The 22,036-nt window shown below is 43.8% G+C and overlaps 1 protein-coding gene across 1 annotated transcript in view; it reads left to right on the top strand.

The window, feature by feature from the left end:
- ACSS1 (acyl-CoA synthetase short chain family member 1) overlaps positions 1-22,036 on the top strand; it is a 60,425-nt gene that overhangs the window by 1,456 nt on the left and 36,933 nt on the right. The window contains exon 2 of the mRNA XM_045833697.1: positions 9,199-9,295. Within this exon, the coding sequence (XP_045689653.1) occupies positions 9,199-9,295 (97 nt within the window). The remainder of the gene's footprint in view (positions 1-9,198; positions 9,296-22,036) is intronic.

Here is a 22,036-nt window from a genome sequence, read left to right as displayed (position 1 = left end):
CCAAGTCCTGGACATGAAGCACAGGATCTGGCATGTGGCACAACTCCACCATTTACTGGGCCTGTAATTACTCCTCTGAACCTAACTCTCATTTGTAAACTGGGAACAGTAAGCCCTCCTGCTAGGCTGATTGTGAGGACAGAGTGCTGGAGGTGTGGAACACGCCCAATACTTATTGGTGATCAAGAAGTCGTAGAAGTTTTCATTTATACTTAGAAGTAGCAAGACAAGGTAGTGTCTTGCAATTATTTCTCAAACAAAGAAACTTAGGAAAGAACTTTGGACCAGATGTTTTTTCGTATTGTTACTACTTTGATGGTTTAATCAAAATCACTTATTAGATAAGTGCTTTCTCTAAAATTGAGTCAGCAGCAAGTGTCCTTGAGTTAGTGGGAAAACAAAACAAAACAAACCCTTAGGTTTGTAAAGTTGGTGACATGTACCCTTGAAGGGAGGAGAGCAACTGATTGAAGTACAGAGCAGAAAATGTGCAGCTTCTATGCAAGCTGACTGAGACTGGAGGGCCTGAGACTGCTGTGAATGGTCAGGTTTGGTGGCTCATGCACACTTGTAGCCTCTCAATACCAGATAAGTCACTGGGGATGGACCTCACGAGGAAGACAGAAAGGGCCTCTTGAGCCTCTCTTGGTCAGAATCAACATGTGCTTGGCTAGCAGAAGTGCTTTTTTAAAAAAAATTTATTTCTCCAGAAATTGAGCTTCAGAAACTGCCTTGTGGAAAAAAATTCCAGCAGCATTCTTACCCTGAATGTGTGTATATGTCTACCCTCTCATCTCAGAAATATCTGTGCCCAAGAAGGGGCTGGAAGTCATGAAAGGCAAGGACCTACATCCAAGATTACTCTGTCCAGCAAAGCTATCATTTAAAATGGGAGTGCAGATAAAGCACTTCTCAGATAAGGTCAAGTTAAAAAAGTTCATCATCACCAAGCCCTTATTATATGAAATGTTAAAGGGACTTATCTAAGGAAAAGAAGAAGATTGAAAACTATGAACAGTAAAATGACAGCAAACTCACAACTATCAACCACGAAACCCCTCAAAATCAAAAACTAAAACAAACTAAGCAAACAACTAGAACAGGAACAGAACCATGGAAATGGGGATCATATGGAGGGTTATCAACAGGGGAGTGGGAGGGGGTGAGAGGGGGAAAAGGTACAGAGAATAAGTAGCACAAATGCTAGGTAGAAAATAGACAGGGGAAAGTTAAGAATAATATAGGAAATGTAGATACCAAAGAACTTATATGTATGACCCATGGACATGAACTAAAGTAGGGAAATGTGGATGGGAGGGGATATATAGGGGGAGGGAAATAAAGGGGGAAAATGGACAACTGTCATAGAATAATCAATAAAATACATGTTTTTAGAAAAGAAAAAAGAAATATCCTGCATACCCTCTTGACCTGTTTCCCAGTGTCTGCAAACCACAGAGGTGATGATATAAAAAAAGGCTAAACCCAGCCATAGCTGTCCTCGGAGCCCCCTAGAATGTTGTGGAATGGTGGGTGTGTTTTGGACTGATCTGATCTGTGTGATAGTATGATGATGACTTATTCCAAAGGAGTATCACTTTTGAAACCCCCATTATCCCTTCAGGAAAATCTGTACCAGTAGTTCTCAAACTCTGGTCCCCAGACTGGCAGCATCAGCATCGCCTAGGAACTTTATTAGAAATACAAGTTCTCAGGCCCCATCTTAGACCCACCAGAACCAGAAACCCTGATGGTGGGGCTCTGCAGTCTGTGTTTTCAAGCTCTCCAGGTGCTCTTGAGGCATATACAAGGTTGAGAACCACTGACCTCTGTCCCCTAACCTAGGGCAGACAGAGACATTTCTAAATGGGTAGAATTGGGATTAGTGTCCTGGTAATGACTCTAGTAAACAAACAAAAATAGCAGATGGGTGTAGCACAGCTTAATGGTTCTTGGTGTGTCAAGAATTTCATCTAGGTTTGAATCCTTGCTTTCCCTTTACTGTTCTTTGCACTGGTTTCCTTGTTTATACAATTAGGACAGTCTGAATTCGGTTCTATTTGCTACTATTGCATATCAAATGACCCCCAAGTGTCGTATTATGCTCACAGTTCTGTGGGTCAGGACTTTGGACAGGGCCATGTGGGCATGACTTGCTTCTGCTCCCCACTGGTCTATGTCTGGGGCTGTTGTTACAAGTCTGGGACCTTGACCAGGATGATTCAGGCTGGGTTCAGCTGGAACTGTGTCCCAAAACACCTACATAGGGCTTCTCACAGCTTGGCAATGGCTCAATGAATGTCAACCAGAGGTCACAGATACCACAGCAGGAGCTGCTAGGTGTCTTTGGACCAGCAGTGGATGGCCTGGGAAATCCTAGGGTTGTTGTTAGCATTAAATGAGAAAATACATAATAAAGCTCACTTTATAATCCATTTTTATATAAATTTTGTATTTATTGATTTAAGTGAGAGAGAGGAAGGGAGAGACAGAGAAACATTGATTTTGTTGTTCCACTTATTTATGTATTCATTGGTTGATTCTTGCATGAGCCCTGGCAGGACCAGGGATTGAACCCACATCCTTGACATATTGGGGATGGGATGGTGCTCTAAACAACTGAGCTACCTGGTCAGGGTTCTTTGCACAGTCTTTAGTGTGTTATTCATGCCCAATCACTGGTCTTTGTTATTTATTAATGAATGCTGTAGGGGTAGAGAGGTGTGTGTGTGTGGAGGACTATGACATTGAGCCTGGTCTTCAGCAGTGCTGCTGAGAGTGCTGTGTTTCCTCTGAACAGGACCACATGGGCTTGTGTCTGATAAATCTGGGATAGGCAGGAAACAGGTCAAGAGGGTATGCAGGTGGCCAACAGGGCTCAAAGACCATTCTGGAACTCTGGATTGGTAGCTAGGTCACCAGGTTTGTCATGATGTCAGAGATGGGCATAAAGATAGTCACCACCCCATTCAGTGTCTTGCTTCTATTACCTCTACATAAAACTGCTTTACAAAAGGTTCTTTGGAAAGCCAAGATCTAAAAAAAGATTCTTTCCAGTTTTTGAAATTTGGCTTTATCCTCAGTTATGGCTCAACAGATGTTTTGCTCTGTGGCGTATAAACTCAAAATGTCAGGAAGTTGCAAATGCAGAACCAGAAGGTAACAACATGTGTTGATTTTAAACACACAACTACACTCTATTTTCTAAACACTGGGTTCTGAGTCTGATGTTTTTTTAAAGTGTGTGTATTCTAACTCTCAAACAAGGGTATAGAGTAATAATTTTTAACTAAGCGTTGAACACAGAGATTTCTGGATGCTTTTTGAAACATTAGTTGCAGCAATGGGAACCATTTTGCTGTACCTTTCTCTTCTTTATGACATGCTTCCAGTAATTTAGAAGGCAGATACACTGACAGTTAATCATAAGATGCTATACTCCTGTGCTTCACTTATTTCTCAGTGATTGAAATACCTTATCTAAGGTTTTTCAAGGAACTCTAAATGAAAATAAAACCCCAAGTCTTAAAAGAAAGTCCTCCAGAAGAGACTGAATTCTCCATAGTTGTCAGAAGCCTGACTTACTTTATAAAGCACATGCAATGGTAATGGAAAAAAAATTTAATTAATTTGTAAAAATCAGGTGCTTCTGGAAATTTGGAAAACACAATTTTGTGATTGATGAAATATCTTAAATTGTGCCAGGAAGATTTTTTATTTAAAGAAAACTCATTGTGAATTCTGTTGTGAATATAAACTCCTGTGTTTCTTTTGATTAAAGTAGAATTTCTGTATGTGGGTTTACTTAAAGTTGGGGAGGAGGATTGGTGCGTTTAAATAACTGACAAGATTTCTTGAAAATTCCTATGCAAGTGTGTGCCATCTTTATAATGGAAATGATAACCTCTCATAGTCTTTATAAATTTTGTTTACTTACGTATTTATTTAGAGAGAAACATTGATTTGTTGTTCTACTTATTTATGCATTCATTTGTTGATTCTTGTGTATGCCTCAACCAGGGTTCAAACCTGCAACCTTGGCATATCGGATAATAGTCTAACCAACTGAGTTACCCAGCCAGGTCCTTGTAGTCCAAACAAACAAACAAACAAACAAACAAACAAACAAAAAATGCCAAACCTATGAACAATCAGCAGGCATTTACTTAGCTTTTTGCAAGGCTGTGCTTGTCTCTATGTTAAACTGCCTTGAGGTGAACATGATGGAGCCTCTTCTCATCTCATTGTCATGACACCAGTGTGAAGTGGTCACATTGTACAGGTGTGGGAATAAAGGCTCCAGCTCATATACAATGGTGAACAGTGCAGAGAATGCCCTAATGCCACAGAGTCTGCATTTTAATGAAGAGATGAATCACAAATTAATAAATGAGCAAATCCATACTAGGGTAACTTGCTCAAGGCATTTATAGTTGCTAAGGGAAGAATTATGATGTCACTCCCCAACCCACACCTATGATATGTGAAACTTTTTTTTTAAGATTTTGTTTATTTTTAGAGAGGGAAGGGAGGGAGATAGAGAGAGAGAGAGAAACATCAATGTGCGGTTGCTGGGGGTCATGGCCTGCAACCCAGGCATGTACCCTGACTGGGAATTGAACCTGTGACACTTTGGTTTGCAGCCCACGCTCAATCTACTGAGCTACGCCAGCCAGGGCGATATGTGAATCTTAAGGGACATGGTTCCTACTCTCAGTGATTTTGTGACCCAGACTGCAGAGAGTTTAACAGAGCCAGCATTGTGTCCCAGAATGAGACCACTGGGCAGATTAACCGGACCACTGATCGATGCAGAAGGAGAGATTACTGTGTGCTGGGAAATTTGGGAAAGGCTTGAATTAGGAGGTGAGGCTTGACTTGTGCCTTAAATTGCACCTAGGGCCCTTCCCAACTCTTCTTGGAAATGCTTGTAAATGTAATTTTCTTGTCTTACTTCCTAGTTCTCTGGGTGGAGACTTTTTTTAAAATGTGGAGAAATAAGAATTTCTTCTTTTTATCCTCACTCTCTCCCTTCTTTTTCTCCCTGCAATTGAGGCAATAGCAGGACCCATAAATATGGGTTAAAAGCCAACATATACATGTGTTTTAGGGCCACTGTAACCCGGACCCCACACTGTGCTTTCTCTAAGTGTCCATGTCATCTGAGTGTCAACCATAGCAGCTGTGAAGTGCGCTTCTCTTGGGAACATGGCCACAAAATCTGACACTGTGACCAGAAACTCTCCAATGGCATCTAATTCCTGCCATCACTCCCAGAGCTAGAAACTGTTATCCCAACTTCAGATTAGAAAAATGAAATTTAGATTAAATAATAAGAGTGTTATTTCTGCTTAGTGAGTGTTTGGACATGGCTGGACTCTGGAGGATGGATTTGACCTGTGACTCATGCTGCCATCTAGTGAGGGTGTGGCCAAATGTCTTACAGAGCTGGCAAGTGTTTTTGATCACTCCAGTCCCCATAGGAGAAAGAAAGTGCCCTGGAATTTGGAAAATATGTATAAAATAGAATGTGTTTAGATGTGCACATGCATGCTTGTCTGTGGGAGCATGGTCCTGGACCAGCAGCAACGGCATCACTGGGATCTGTTAGAGGTGAAAAGCTTAGGCCCACCCAGACCTGCTCATTCAGACATCCGGTTGGGGGGCGGGGGCTCACAGTCTGTGTGCTAAGAAGCCCTCTAGGAGTTCTGGGAGATTTAGAAGTGCTGATTTAGACCAACAAGAGAACTTCTTGAGGAACAAAACCATAAAGACAGGAAGAGGTCTGTACCCTCCCTGGGGCATGGTGCCAACTTAGTGCCATTTAGATTCCATTGTTGCCCTTTAGCTCAAGGACTTGAGTGGGCTGTCCATCATCCAGAGCTGTGGTGCTTCTCTGCTTTCTGCTCTCTGATCTGCATTAGGCCACATGTATACAAACATGAACAGGATATCTGGTCCCTGTCCACAGAGGGACAGCAAGTGCAAACATCACAGGTGAGTGAATTAAAGGTCAAAGGGATGCAAAGCGCTCACCAAGAGAGTGAGAATGTGTAGGTTGGGACCCGCAGGAAGTTGGGCACCAGGTGAGAATAGCAGTAGGGAGAGTGGTACAGTGTGCCCCAGGCAGGGAGAAACCATGCAAAGGTCTCAAGGCAGGAAGGTGCTTAACAAAATTGGCACTGCCAATGGGGAGAGGTACATCACTCAGGGCCTTAGTGGTCATTTGTTCAGCACTTCCCATATGCAAGGAAGGGAACTAGGGACACTGCACCTGGGGCTCAGTGCTGACCTGCCTGAATTCCTGTGACTTGTCAGCCTCAGGAAGAGGTGGACATAGGGCTCTCTTGCTCTCCACCCAGCCACATGCTGGATGCTATCAATCCTGGGGCAGGTCTTTCCCCTCCACCTTCGGCCCCTCTGCCCTCCTGTTTGGTGTAAACCATGCACAGGATGCCCTGCTGGGCTCCAGGCCACTGAGGATCTAGGTTAGAAATTGGGCAGTCATGTGTGGGCACCCTAGCTGCCATGGGAGCAGGCAATGTGGGTACATGAGCCCCAGCAGGGGCCCATCTTTGCTTTGAGCCCTTTTGCTTTGAGGCCCTTCCTATTGCTTCCTGGCTAGGCCTTGGGCGGGCCAATCGACCACCTGTAGATTGTTTCCTAAGCTATATCTGAGCCAGCCTTTTTCCAAGGTGACTCAGAAGGTACAACTCAAGGTGGAATAAGATGTTTTGGAGCAGGCTTCTCAGATAAGAGTATGCACACCTCTCATCTGGAATTTTCTCAAGGCTGCTCTGGAGTGGCACCAAGGTTTTGTATATGTTCCCCATTAATGCCTAGGGCAGCCAGGGTCCAGTGAACACTCATGTACACATAGAAGCAACACTCTTCTGCTCAGGGCACAGTTTTAACTCACTCTGTTTCTCTCCTCCATCCCTTCTTAGTATCTGTCCTTAGCATCAAGGAGCTGGGTGCTCCAAGGCTTGTCATGACCTGCTTAGGGTCACTGCTTCCTGTTCCATCAATCAGGTCCTCCAGGGCCAGGCAGTTGGAGGGGGGACAGGACCTGCTCTGCTGAGGCGTGACTACCACCTCAGCTCCCAGGGTAGGGTGTGTCCTCATCTGCTGCTTGTTCAAGAAAAGTCAGAAATCCCCAGTTTTAGTGTGAAAACTTCATATCTCAACTTTGGAACATATTGAGACACACACAAACATACACACATTGATTTTGGGTTTATTATATAAATCGAGGTTCTGCCACCAAGCGCCTTCTCAGTTTCTCTTCTTTCTCTTCCTCTCTTCTGTTTTTGGGCATTTCTTCTCATCTATTTGTTTAATAAGTCAAAGAACTTTTCTGAGTCGATAAATAGTAACTTTTTTCATGACATTTATCTTTATTCATTGTATATTTTTGCCATATAATTTATATGCCTGTTAAGAGTCAGAAATGAAAATTTTATTATAAGAATAAATAATAGATAACATAACCCAAGAGGGAAAAATGTAATTCACACACACTCACACACATATTAGCTAAAGTATATAAATATTTTCATGTAAGTTCACCTTCTCAAGAATTAAAGAAATCATGATTTTTTGGTATCTCCCATAAATTTTGTCAGAATGGTTATATCCTATTTAAAACTTTCTAACTCACCCTGGATGGTGTGGCTCAGTGGATTGAGTGCTGGCTTGCAAACCAAAGGATTGAGAGTTGATTCCTAGTTGGCACATGCCTGGGTTGCAGGCCAGGTCCCCCAGTAGGAGGTGCGAGAGAGGCAACCACACATTGATGTTTCTCTCTCTCTCTTTCTCCCTCCCTTCCCCGTCTAAAAATAAATAAACGAAATCTTTAAAAAAAAGTTTCTAACTCATAGCATGGTATTTATCAGTTGGCAATAGTACCTTGTATTCATATAACAGCATTTTAACATTCAGTATTTCATTTGTTTTTGGCCATAACCTTGTGAGTTAGAAATGATAGATAATGCAGCTCCCATTTACACAGGAGGAGATTGATTTGAAGAAGATAAGTAACTGCCTTGAAAAGAAAACAAACCATTTATATACCTGGACATTGGGGTGACCTTGAAGACATGATGGACAGATAGCTGCTGCCCCCAGCAGATATTTGTGGTGATCATTTTCCCTATTGATGGAGAGGTGAGCAATGAAAGCCTGGCTTTGGAGGCCAGCATTGACAACCACAGCTAAGCTCACTTTGAACAGGATGTCAGCAAATGAACATGATTCTACTAATCTTCAGGTTTACAGTAAACTGGCAGAATTGACCTGTTTTTTATGGGCAGTCATGTGACCAGAGTTTGGGTAATGGAGGGGGAGGGGAGCAGAGTCTTTTGGAAAACCAGCATTGCATTTCCCCATTGCTGCAACACTCCTTGGAAAAGAGGCTGGTTTTAGGGTGTTGGCTGGACACCTGAGAAGGGATGTGGCTCCTTGACCTGGACAGTGTGCATCTCTACCACTTGTGAGAGCCCCTTGCATGAATGTTGTATTGGATCAGAGACATCCTATTTGTATTAAATATTCTTTCCAGCCTTGGCCAGGTGGTTCAGTTAGTTGGAGTGTCATCCCATACACCAAAATGTTGTGGGTTCAATCCCTAGTCAGGGAATATACCTAGGTTGTGAGTTTGGTCCCCAGTTGGGGAGTGTAGTGCAGGCAACTGATCAATGTTTCTCTCTCACATCAATGTTTCTCTCTTTCCTCTAAAATCAATAAATATATTCTCAGGTGAGAATTAAAAATATATATATAAACATTCTTTCCAACACCATGTATAGCTATGGTGCTCAGCCCCAGCTATACAACAGAACCACCCAGGAGCCTTGAAAATTACAGGGTCTTTTGGGTCAAGGTTTCTGGGGGTGACCCAGACAACACCAATGTGTGGCTGGGATTGGGACTGCTGGTGTGAAGTGTCTGCTTTATACCATTCACAGGGGATCAATCACCCTGTACCTGTGAGATTGTATTTGTGTAGTTATTATCTTATTTTTACAGGCTTTGACAGTCACCCTTCTCCTTGCAAGGAAGTAGAAACCTCACCTTTGATGAGGGAAATGAAAGTATCCATCTCAGCAGAGAGTAGTGCAAGTCACAGCACACAGACCCTCCCCTGATTCTGACTCCAAGAGCCCCAAGTTTAATGTTTGTTAACATGTTTTTGTGCAGTCAACTGCTTGGATCAGCATGTTCGGAAGTCCCCGGAGAGCATTGCTTTGATCTGGGAGCGAGATGAGCCCGGAACTGAAGTGAGGATCACCTACAGGTACTGTGTGTCCCCTGATGGCAGGCATCTCAGTACCCCACAGGGTCTCCTGGGCCTTTGTGTCTTTGCTGTAGATGCTGGCACTACACCTCTGCTGGACTGTGTTCCAGGAGCAGGATTGCCCAACTTGGAAGAGGCCTGGCCTTCCTGTTCACTTGGCAATACTTCAGATTCCCGTAGAAGGAATTGGATCTTTGAGAACAACTACAATGAATGTTCAAGGTATAGGGAATCTATGGGTGCAGACCCATCAGTGTGTTTGGTCCTGGGCAGGGGTTGTCTGAATACCAAGGAGCATGTTCAGCTTTGGAAATGTTCTCTCATCCCAGGAAAAGTAAGCATGAATGCAAGCTGAATAAAATAGATGCTGGCATAATTATTGTAAGATCAGCCTGCTCAGCCTTTTATTCTTAGTGCACTTATAAAAGTGAGACTGAAAATAAAATCAAGTCTTTTACAGAGGGGTACACCTGACATTCGTATTCTTTGATTACTTAAATTCTTCACATATTCTAAGTGCCATGCACCTTTCTGGATATTATGTGTATGTCAGAGGATTCAAATAAACCCAGTGTCCAGGAATAGTAACTGGCCTCCTGCAAGTGCTGCCTCCTGTGGGGAATGGCCTTGCTTGGGGTTTCTGTGGCTGGTCACTGCAGAGCTTTGAGTCTTCTTTCCTCAGGGGTAAAACTCCCTTTTCTAAAGCCTCTAGTTCCCTTCACAGTACTATCTCACATCCACTATGAACCTTAGTTGTGTGTCCTTTCTCACCACTCCCACTCCCCATCAAGGAGTCATGATCATGATTATGCTCCTGGTAGGTGCTTACAGCTTTTCTTGTATAATCATTTAACAAGTTTTATTGTGTGCCACTATATTAAACAATCCCCAAATACATAGCAGTGTGGCTGGACATCTTTGAAGAGGTGATATTTAAGCCGAGATCCTATTGCTTAGGAGAAGTAGCCATGAGAAGAATGGGGGAAGAACTTCTCAGGCCAATTCAGAACCCTGAGGGGGAATAAGCATAGGTACCCCAGAAACAGAGAGAAGGTACATGTGGCTAGGGTGATGGGAGTGAGAGAATGCAGTAGGAATGTTCAGAGGAGTAGATCCAGGTCCAGGGGCCTGAAAACAGCAGTTCTTCCCTTGCCATTTGGATGATTAGGGAGCCACTGGGCACCCCTAATTTCTTGCATGTCTCTTAAACTTGGGATTTATCACCAAAGATGGTAAAATTCACCAAAGATGATAAAACTACTCAGGTTGACTTTTGGATGTGCTGCAGCTTTTAGTGGGTACTGCCCTACTTGTTTTCTCCTGTTTTTGTCAACACCCTCAGCATTCATAGTCCATCATGGCCTTTCCAGCTTCTGTGTGCACCCATCTTCCACCAGCCAAACTCATAGCCTATACAGATAAATGTTGGGCCCTACTCAGACAACTGAGGCAGATCCCCAGGACCCCTGTGCACACTAGAATTTGAGGAGCACTGCTCTAATATATAAACTGTCTCCATTGTTCCTTACTATTATTGGCCCAACTTGATTCGTGTGTGATTCTTTAGTAAAAGATTGAGACTCTATGGGTCACAGTGGAGGAGCTAACCAACTGGATGCTGGAGATAAAGTGGGTCAAGCCACAGACTGATTTCCTTCTATCACTGCCTCAGGCATGCCTGGATCCTTGGAGGGAGGGGGTGTGGCGATGTGTGACATCTCATTGGCTGGACATTGCCCATGCACACACCTAGTGAATGTTCAGTAGTCTTTTATAGTCTGAAAGGTGGGCTGGGGCTGGCCTGTTGAGATGTGTGATTAATTGCAAACCACAGGGGAATTTCCAGTACTGCCGCCAGTGTGTTAAAGCTGAGAACAACTTTAGTTCCAACATACCAAAGTAACCCTGGGCAAGGGACAAACTTACAAGTGTAGGCAAAGTATTTATTGTTCTCTCTCCAAAAAATTTACAGATTGAACTTAGAACAGTTTTACAGACTTCAGCCATCTTAGCACCAGATGACTATTACTGTTTAGTGTTTAAGTAAAAAGAAAAGTGTGCATACAGGTTGTCTATAATTGCAGTTAGTTTTTGAAAGACTTGGGCTAATTATTTTCCTGGTCATTTTAGTTTTTTGGTATGATTTTCTTCCTCTCAGTATAGCCACCTAGACACTGGTGCTAGCTGTCCTCCAGCATACAAACTTTCACTAAAATAAAGTGCTTTCCTGCCCAGTGTTCCATGTAGTGGCACCCAAGGTTCCCCAGGATGACCACAAACACAAAGACCAAGTTCTAGACTCACAGCTTGAGTCCTTTATGGAAACCTTTTGGGGTTGTGGTTCTTATAGGCTGGGGTGCTGGTGGCAGTGCAGTTTCCTGGGGGCTATGTTTACCTTGTCTGTCTCAAGCTTGGGTGACATGTCTCATTTCTTGGGTGCCCAAAGCCTCTCACTCCTGTGCCTTCTTTTGACAAGGCACATTTCTGAAGCCACTGTTGACTTTGTAACATGAACCGACAACTCCTGCCCCAATAGTTACCATTAGTAACACCTTCAACCCACTTGCAAGAATTGCCACTGTTTTCCATGTGTCTAGGCAGACACACATGTGCATGCCCACAGGGGTATGTATATATGTGTGTGTGCAGTACATATACTTGCACACATATATTTTAAACTGTCCACATGCTCATTCTCCAGGTATATTTCTACAAGCTCCTGTTAGTGTTAAAGGATCTGTCCCAGTAATGTTTTCCAGGTTGCAGGCACAGCCCTTCTGCTCTGTTAGTCTTGTCTGCGATTGCTTACCTGTGTCCTTCAAGTATCCCCTATTCTGAATACTGCCATGTGTTTGTAACCTTATTTCCCTTGGGTGGAAGAGGCCTGGCCGGTTGGCCTTGGGAACCTAGGGGAGGCCCCATGTCCTAATCCTGTCTGCCATCCTCCCTGCCCCCCATGCCCCATCAGGTCCTTCCTTTTGTGCCACCAGTTCTGAGATGGGCCAAAGCTGCCAAGATGGGGCTACCTGCTGTCAGCAGTGAAGGTAGGCCTTATGCTGGTGCTAGCCACCTCTCTGGTAGTAGAACCTCATTGACTGGTTTTCTCGAGCTTCCTCCTTCAGAAGTGTAATGCTCACTTCCCTATAAGAAGTGAAGGAGCAGGAATGCTTTGCTTGGTGAGGATCAACCTGGGATGGCCTGCACACATCTCCCCATCTTCCAAGAAAGAGGGCAGCCTGTGACCTGAGGCAAGAGCCAGGGTCAGAAGGCCACCCCATCCCAATTTCAGATGTGTGTTTAGGGATGGCCTGAGGAAGCTATTCTCTCCTAGTGAACCAGCAGGACTGCAAACCCTGGGCCCCTTTTGTAATGCTTGAGGCCTTCTAGATAGGGTATACAAAAGCCAGGTGGGCCCAAGTAACCTGGGTGGCTCCCCAAGGCTTTGCAGCCGGATAGCCCTTTGGGCTCTGCTTCTTTCAACTGTCCACGTGAACTTCTTCAGCTTGGTGCCTATTTTACAAGATTGTCCTTCACATGTAATTCAGGTTGGCATATTCCAGAGGCCCTTGGGGGTGGGATTGTAGAGAAACATATATCTCTTTCCTTTAGGAAGGTGGTAGGTTCATGAGGTTAAGACTCGTGGTGTGTGTGTCTGGATGCCCAGAAACAGAGGGGAGTAAAGACTGTGGGTTCCATGCTGAGAGTATTTACCAAAGATCTTAACCAGCTCATCTTTTGTCTGAGTCCAGATGTGACCCTTTTAATTAAGCTGTAACAGGTTTTAACCCTGGCCAGTACTGTAGACTTCAGCATCCTCACCTGTTATACCAGGGATTAGAGGAGACCAGTGATATTCCATTACCAGTGGCTATGGGGCAGCACATAGTAACATGCCCAATGTAAACACAAGACTAGTAGAGCTGGGCATAGTGCTGCACCTGAAAGGGCAGTCATCATCTTGTGTGTGCCCCCCTGCCATGTGAGCTGAGTATAGTTTTCACTGTGAGTTAAGTTCCTGGAGGGGTATTTCTATGGTTATTCCATGTGGGCCTTTTTATTAGGTAGGGGCTCTCCAAAATAAGGGTCTCCTATCCAGAGGACCAGGGGGATGTCAGGCCCTCCTCCCCCTGTCTGTCCCAGAGCTCAGGTGCTGAGCGGATGGCTTTCTCCCTATGTGTGTTGGGCCAGGCATCAGATGTCATTGAGACTTAATGTAGCCTGGTACCTAATGTGGAAGCCTGCTGGGAATATAAGAAGGGGCCCAGCCCTTCGGGATGACCCTCTGTGTGGGGTAGCTAGACCAGCACACATGGGCAGAAGGAACCAGTTTTGCCTGTAGCCTGGAGGCACCTCCCCCAGAGGCTCGTTTGTGTCCTTGGGCCTAGGCTTCAAACTGGGCCACTTACTAAGGCCATAGGAGTGGCTGGTCCCTGTGGATACCAGTGGTATGAAGTAGGAAGTCTCACTGTGGACACCTGGTTGATAAGTCTCTGGGGAAGTCCTGTGGAAGGTTAGATTTTGGAAGGCAGCAGAGTGGGGAGATGTGATGATGGAGGCAGAGGGGCAGTGGTATGTGAGCAAACCATAGGGTGAGGCACCCAGCATGGGTGTAGGAGGGAGGTTGGTGCTCCACGCCCACCCTGTCCCCTGGCTGTGTGTGTGTGTGTGACCTTAAGGAAATCACTCCAGCTTTCTTTCTCTATTTTTTATTTTTTAATTTTTATTTTTATTTTAGAGAGAGGAAGGGCAAGAGGAAAAAGGAAGAGAAAGAGAGACATCAATTTTTTCAGTTTATGTATGTATTTGTTGGTTGCTTCTTGTATGTGCCCTGACCAGGGACTGAACCCACAACCTTGGTGTATCGGGATGATGCTCTAACCAACTGAGCTAACCAGCCAGGGCCACTCTAGCTTTCTGACCCTCAGTTTTCTCATCTGCAAAGTGGAAACACTTCTCTATTAGGAAGCAGGACATGGGGCATTAAAGCCCAGAATAGTGTCTGGGATGATGAGGGTCAGTTGAAGGGAGGTCAGTAGAGGATTTCAGATTTGACAATGGGAAGGGCACAGGGTATTCCTGTGGCTACTGGTGTTTGGAGGATAGGGTGGCATTTTCAAGGTGAGGACTTCAACTCAGGAGAAAAATCTCATTAGCTAACAGGCTGCTCTTCCCTCTTCTCTTATGCCTGACCCTTGCACCTTGCTCTTCTCATCCCCAAAGTAATTACTTTAGTGAGCAGACTCCTTTATTAAAATATTGGGGCAATTGAGAGAAGGATCATAAACTGGCGTAATGAGGTTGATGGGTGTGGTGAATGGCCACCTGTCATGCAAGGCAAAGTTGATTTGTTCAATGGGCTCCCCTGGGTAGGGCAGAGAGGCCAGTGGATTCTGGACTTCTGTGTGCTGTTCCAGCTTCTAGCCTAAGAGGTATCTGCATGCTGACTCCCAGAATTCAGCAGAAACCTGCGTTACTTGGATTGAACTGGTTTTAAAGACTTTCCTTAAGACTTTGGCTTCTGATTTTGAAGCTGGGAAGTGTTTTGAACCTTTCTTAAATGACCACTTATTTTTTCTTTGTCCTTTTGGGCAAGCTAAGGCTCCTGGAATTTCATGTTTTAGAATGACCATATCTTGAGACTGCTGCAGAAATGACTCACACTGACAGAATCTGTCTATGTCCAGAGAAACCTAATGGGGGCTTTCTGAGCACAGTAGTAGAGACTTACTTGGGAGCATACCTAGCCAAGCACATCTCCCTTGGTATTGGATCTTTGCCTTTCTGAACCACTTTCTGCCACCCAGAGGTGTTGGGGATTGGTTGATTTTGAGAAGAGAAGAGGCACAGCCTGGTGAGGGCAGAATGCAAGCTCTAAGGGTGTTGGTGAGGGCTGGTGCTTGCCTTTGGTAGAGGGCCGGAAGTGTGATTGCATGGGCTCTGGGGTGTGAGGGGAAGGGTATAGGCTTTGCTGTAGCTGGCACTTGGAGCTGTGGCTTCTAGGAAAGTATTTTGTTGTTCCCGTTTGTGTTTGCCTTTCTGCTTCTGGAGGCTCAAGACAGTGGGGTAAGCCTGACTCATAGCTTTGCTGTGGACCTCACTGTTGGGTCACACTGTGCTGCCTGCTGTCTTGTCCCCATCAGGACTTGCCTAGACAAGGGCTGCCAAGAATGACTGGGGAAGGTTGCAGTAAAAATCCCACAGCTAAGCTGGAAATAGGACATCCCAACACTCTGTCCTCCTGAAGTTATTGGCTGATCCTTTGGCCTGGGAACAGGACTGGACATGAGCTCACACTGACAATCTTAGTTCACATTCATGGTGACCCTTAGTTTTAAAGCCCAAGACCTGACACCAATGAGTTTTAGGAGCTCTCAAGCTCACTCAACTGGAAAGGCCAGAAATAAGATTTGGACTAGCTTTGCCTCACTCTTTGGCTGTGCTGAGGAACCTGAGTCTTCTATCCCCATCTGAGAGAGAGGTAAAGATTCAAATGGGGACCCTGCTGCTTTACAACACTAACTTGATGACAGGCTCAGAGGCAGTTTTGTCTTTCTTCAAGCTATGACAGAAACACCAGGAAAACAACTTGGGCCTGAGGCAGTCACACCAAGTTTTTGTGCCATCTGGATTCCCCTCTGTGTGGCTGTGTCTGCAAAGCAAACTGTCCCTTCTTAACCTTCCTCTGGGTGTTAACTTGGAAATCTCTGTGGATTCACCTTCAAGCCTAAGAAACAGAGCCATCTCCACCTGTGTCTGTGTGAACTCACTTGCTTTGTTTTGTCATTGCTGTTGGGGCCCAGGGGACTTGCATGCAGCAGTGTAGAGAGACTCACCAAATTACATGTGGGCATGTAAACCTGAGGAGGAAACTGAACAACATCCTGTCGCATTTTTTTTCCTTAACTACAAGGAAAAGTGCATGTATTTATAAAGTTAAAACCTATATCCTCTCCCATACACTGCCAGGGAAAGACTGTTACTTTTGTGGCTTCCCTGGGAGGTAAACAAGTCTGCCAAGCAGTAGAATGCCTTGTCAGGAAACCAGGAATTTTCAGGGATGGGTTCCAGACTGGAATCTACTAGTGTCTCCTGTTCAGGCTGCCAGTGTGATGACTCCTCTGGAGCTCTTTGTGCATGGGTGCCCTCAGTGATAGAAGCTGGGCTTTGTTTGGTTCTGGAAAGGAAAGAACTTATTTTCAGGAGACAAGACTCTGGCTGAAGGCCAACTGCTGGGGTCTGAGGGGAATTATGCCAAGTGGGAAATTAGGCATTAGTTGCAGAGGAGGACAGAGATATTCTGAAGTCTGACTGTTACTTCCATTCCACAAGGTTAATCTAGAGGCCAACAACATACTAGGCTGTCAGAGTAGAAGAGAAACTATTGAGATATAGCATTTGGCCAGACATGCCTAGGGAGACATACCCTGGAGGAGGTAGTCCTGAGTATAAAACCAAACACTGAATTGTGAAGGAAAAGGTTACTTCATCCTCAATCTCACTCTCTCCATTCTTCAACCTGATTACAAGAAAGGGTGGATGTAACTGCAGTGAGTTGGCTTTTAATACTTCCTAAATTCCTTTTTGAATAAGGTTAGCTTCAGGTTCAGAGCCTTTGGTTTATTTTTTAAATAAATTTGCATAAGAATAAACCACCTCCCAATATATTACATAAATAACAATAAGGGGCCAGATGACAAAAAAATTCATGAAATCTAGGCACCTTTGTAGTAGAAAGCAAGCAATTCTGATGCTGAGGGTTATAGAGGAACTGGTTAAAACCAGACCACTGGAGCCAGGTCCTTTCAGTTGAAGAGTTATGAAAAAGTCATTTAAGTGTTGTGTGCCTCAGTTTTTTTTATCTGGAAAATGTGGGAAGGAGATGGTAACTCATAACCCATAAGTTGTGAGGGTTATATGGATATGCAAAGGATTCAGAGCTGTACTTGGCACAGGACAGTTACTGTACTTGGCACTTAATATCAGTTACTGTTGTCATTCCATGAGCAGGAAATGTGAGTGGAGGGTAGGTAGATAGGAGGAGGGTGTTCTAGATAGTAACATGTAGGGCTAGGGAAGGGAGCAGCCCCCTTGATGCTGAGGAGGTAGGAGATGGTGGTCCTGATGGTGCTGCAGTGGCTTAGAGAAAAGGTTTCTTGTGCTCTAGCAGATGGTGAGTCTGGAAGAGGTGGGGTTGTTCATGCAGACTGTGGGATGACACAGAAGGTGATGGATGGGTGGGGTGCCCAGAGCATGGCAGGATGGGGATATCTGCCTTCCCTCCAGCCTTTTAGAACCACGGGTTATTGGCTAAGTGCCTGGAACCTGCAGGTCAGTAGCAGCCTGACTGTGAGTAACAAACCCTTTTCAAATCCTCCTGCTACATGCTAAGGTGTGGGCTTCCCAACAGCACCCACCACAGGGATGCAGCAGATGGGCCGTGTAAGTTAGGGCTTCATGCATGGCATTTAAATACTTGTGAGCCTCATTCACTCTGAGTCAATGAATGACACAGATATTTGTAACTTACACAAAACTAAACTGGCATTTTCCTTCTCCCTTCTGAGAAGAGGCACTTGAGGTGACCATCTTTTTTTAAATTTTTTTCTTCCACTTTCTGCAATAATTGTGCCTAGGGCCTCACATTAAATTCTTAAGTCTTTTCCAGCTGCTGTAACAAAACACCACAGGCTGGGGCCTTACAAATAACAGAAACCTACAAGGTGTATCCAGAAAATGCCCAGTCATTGTTGGAGTTCCAGCCAAGATGGAAGTGTAGGTAGAAAACTTCAATTCCTCACACAACCAAAAAAAGGATAACTACTTTAAAAAACAACCAAAATTGCCAGAACATCAAACTGCATGGAACTCTGACAGTCAAGAGTTAAAGAAACATGCATCCAGACTTGTAGGAGGAGCAGAGATGAGCAGCCTGGTAGAGAGGATGCAAGGCAAGGTGGTGGACAGCATGGGTGAGGAAGGGGCTGGCTGACTGGGAAAATAAAGACTCAAAACCTCTGGCTGTAAAATTCTGTGGAGGTTGCAAAGGCAGGAAAAACTCCCACTGTTACAGGAGAATCTGTTGGAGAGGCCCACAGGATCCTAGAATGTACACAAATGCAACCACCTGGGAATTGGCACCTGAAAGGGCAAAATCTGCTTGTGAGAAACAAGAAAAGTGATGGAAAGTGAGGCTAGAATGGAGTGAGCAAGCAGCATTGTTCCCTCTGAACCCTCCCCAACAGACAGCGCCACAAAACAATGATGTGGGTTGCCCTACCCTGGTGAATAACTAAGGCTCTGCCCATTACAGTATAACAGGTGCACCAAGGCAAAGAAATGTGGTCCAAATGAAAGAACAAATCAGAACTCCAGACAGAAAAAGATCTAAGCGACGAGGACATGGACCACATATCAGATGTAGAGTTCAAAACACTGATAATCAGGATGCTCACAGAAATGATTATGTTGCGTTGCAAAATGAAGGAAGATATGAAGGCTATACAAAGTGAAATAAAGAAAAATATACAGGAACCAAAAGTGAAAGGAAGGAAACTGAGACTAAAATCAATTATTTGGAGCAAAAGCAAGGAATAAATATCCAACTGGAACAGAATGAAGAAACAAGAATTGAAGAAAATGAGGAGAGGCTTAGGAACCTCTGGGAGATTTTAAACACTTCAACATCTGAATCATGGGGGTTCCAGAAGGAGAAGAACAAGTTATTGAAAACTTACTTGAACAAATAATGAAGGAAAACTTCCCCAATTTGGTGAAGGAAATAGATTTCTAGGAAGTCCTGGAAGCCCAGGGAGTCCCAAAGAAATTAGACCCAAGGAGGAACACACCTAGGTACATCATAATTAAGTTACCCAAGATTAAAGATAAAGAGAGAATCTTAAAGCAGCAAGAGGAAAGGAGAGTTACCTACAAAGGAGTTCCCATAAGCCTATCAGATGATTTCTCAAAAGAAACCTTATAGATAAGAAGGGGCTGGAAAGAAGTATTCAGAGTCTTGAAGGGTAAGGACCTTCATCTAAGATAACTCTATCCAGCAAAGCTATCATTTAGAATGGACGGCCAGATGAAGTGCTTCCCAGATAAGGGCAAGTCAAAGGAGTTAGTAATTACCAAGCCCTTATTATATGAAATGTTAGAGGGACTTACTTAAGAAAAAGAAGATAATCAAAAATATGAACAATAAAATGGCAACAAACTGACAACTATCAACAACTGAATCTAAAACAAAACAAAGACAAACTAAATAAACAACTAGAACAGAAACAGAGTCACAGAAATGGAGATCACAGGGAGGATTATCATTAGGGAGGGAGAATGGTTGAAAAGGTACAGGGAATAAGAAGCATAAGTTGTAGCTACAAAATAGACAGGGGGAGGTTAACAATAGTATAGGAAATGTAGAAACCAAAGAACTTATATGGATGACTTATGGACATGACCTAAGGCAGGGGTGTCAAACTCATTTTCACCGTAGGCCACATCAGCCTCCCGGTTGCCTTCAAAGGGCCAAATGTAATTTCAACTCCATAACAGTCAAGGAGTAGTTACATTTCTACAGTCCTAAAATTATTTTGGCACTTTGAAAGCAGCCACGAGGCTGATGTGGTTCCTGGTAAAAATGATTTTGGCACCCCTGACCTAAGGGGTGGGAATGCTGGTGGAAGGGTAGGTGCAGAGCAGAGGGGAATAAACAGTAGAAAAAAACTGGAACAACTATAATAGCATAATCAATAAAATACATTTTTTAACAAATTATTTATTTATTTTTAGAGAGAGGGGAAGAGAGGGAGGAAGAGAGGGATAGAAACATCAATATGTGGTTGCCTCTCATGCACCCCCAAATGGGGACCTGGTCTACAATCCAGGCATGTGCCCTGACTGGGAATTGAACTGGCAGCCCTTTGCAGACCCGCACTCAATCCACTGAGCCACACCAGCCAGGGCAATAAAATATACTTTAAAAAGAAAAAGAAAAAAAATGTTTTGCATCTTTGCATGTAGACCATGGAGCTGATCCCTCCCCTGTAAGCACCCAGGCTTAGTGAAAAGAAGTAACTGTCTACAAAATGCTTTGTGTCTGTCACAGGCCTTATATTCGCATATCAACACAGTTTCCTGGGTTTAATTCTCTTATTGGCAGAAGAAATTGAAGAAAAAAGTAGCCATGAGTTGGTTTAACAGTGGGAGATAGTCCTTTCTATTTGCTGTCTCAATGGGGCAGTACATTTTCCTGCCAGTTTGACACTGAGGTTATGGCCAGCCTTGCCTGTTCTCTGTTCAGGAAGGTGGAAGTCATCTGCAGAGTAGACTGGTACTCACGCGTAGAGCACAAGCTCTCATTTCAGGCTTGCCTCCTGTTCCCATTTATTTAACAAATATTTGTAGAGCCTCTTCAATGAGCTAGACTCAGTTCTAAACACTGGTAAGAAGGCAATAAATCTCCAAATCTCTGCCTGAGTAGAGATTGTTCTCAGTGGGGCAAATGGACATTAGGGGAGATGAATCAGATAGCTGGTATTTATTTAATGACCACTAGGAGCCAGAATAATTTTAAGAAATAAACAAATCATGCATTCCCCTTAAATACAGGAACACACATGGGTTACCTTACTCCCTTGGGCTAGTATCAGGAAATAGCTAGGAAGGAAAGATACTTTCAAATAGTAACCATGAAAAAATACCTCTGACTTAAAGACAGATTAATAAATACCAGTATATTTCTCTCTTTCTTCTGAACTCTATTTCTGGCTGTGTCCTGTTCTAGAGTGAGCTGGGCCAGCGGTATCTTTATACTATCTGAGTTTGGGCAGGTATCATCATATCAGTTATAAATACTTGTAGTCCCTATGTCTTTAGCATTGGATAAACATTACTCCCAGTTGATGCTTAGGAGCTGACTTAAATATAAGTCGTGACACCATAAAAATCCTAGAGGAGAACATAGACAGGAGAATCTCAGATATTTCACACAGCTATATTTTCACTGATATGTCCCCTAGAGCAAGGGACATAAAGGACAAAATAAACAAATGGGATCTCATCAAAATAAAAAGCTTCTTCACGGCTAAAGAAAATAGCATTAAAATGAAAAGAGAACCAGATGTATGGGAAAACATATTTGCCAATGATATCTCGGACAAGGGCTTGATCTCCAAAATATATAAAGAACTCACATGACTCCACTCCAGGAATACAAACAACTCAAATAAAAAAATGGGCAAAGGACTTGAACAGACACTTCTCCAAGGAGGACATACAGAGGGCCTAGAGACATATGAAAGGATGCTCAGCATCTCTAGCCATCAGAGAGATACAAATGAAAACCACAATAAGATATCGCTTCACAGTGGTGACAGTGGCCATCATAAACAAATCAAACAAGTGTTGGAGGGGATATGGAGGAAAGGGAATCTTAGTGCACTCTTGGTGGAAAGGCAGACTGGTGCAGCCACTATGGAAAACAGTATGAAATTTCCTTAGGAAATTGAAAATGGAACTGCCTCGATTCCCAGTCAGGGTACATGCCTGGGTTGCAGGCCATGACCCCCAGCAACCACACATTGATGTTTCTCTCTCTCTTTCTCCCTCCCTTCCCTCTCTAAAAATAAATAAATAAAATCTTAAAAAAAAAAAAAAGAATGGAACTGCCTTTTGACCTGGCAATTCCACTGCTGGGGTTATATCCTAAGAACCCTTTAACACCAATTCAAAAGAACCTATATA

Source organism: Phyllostomus hastatus, unplaced genomic scaffold (genome assembly GCF_019186645.2).
Source record: "Phyllostomus hastatus isolate PE091 unplaced genomic scaffold, TTU_PhHast_1.1 phas_contig_17, whole genome shotgun sequence".
Classification (NCBI taxonomy): domain Eukaryota; kingdom Metazoa; phylum Chordata; class Mammalia; order Chiroptera; family Phyllostomidae; genus Phyllostomus; species Phyllostomus hastatus.
Note: the sequence above shows the minus strand (reverse complement) of the source record. Positions and strands in the feature narration are given on the sequence as shown.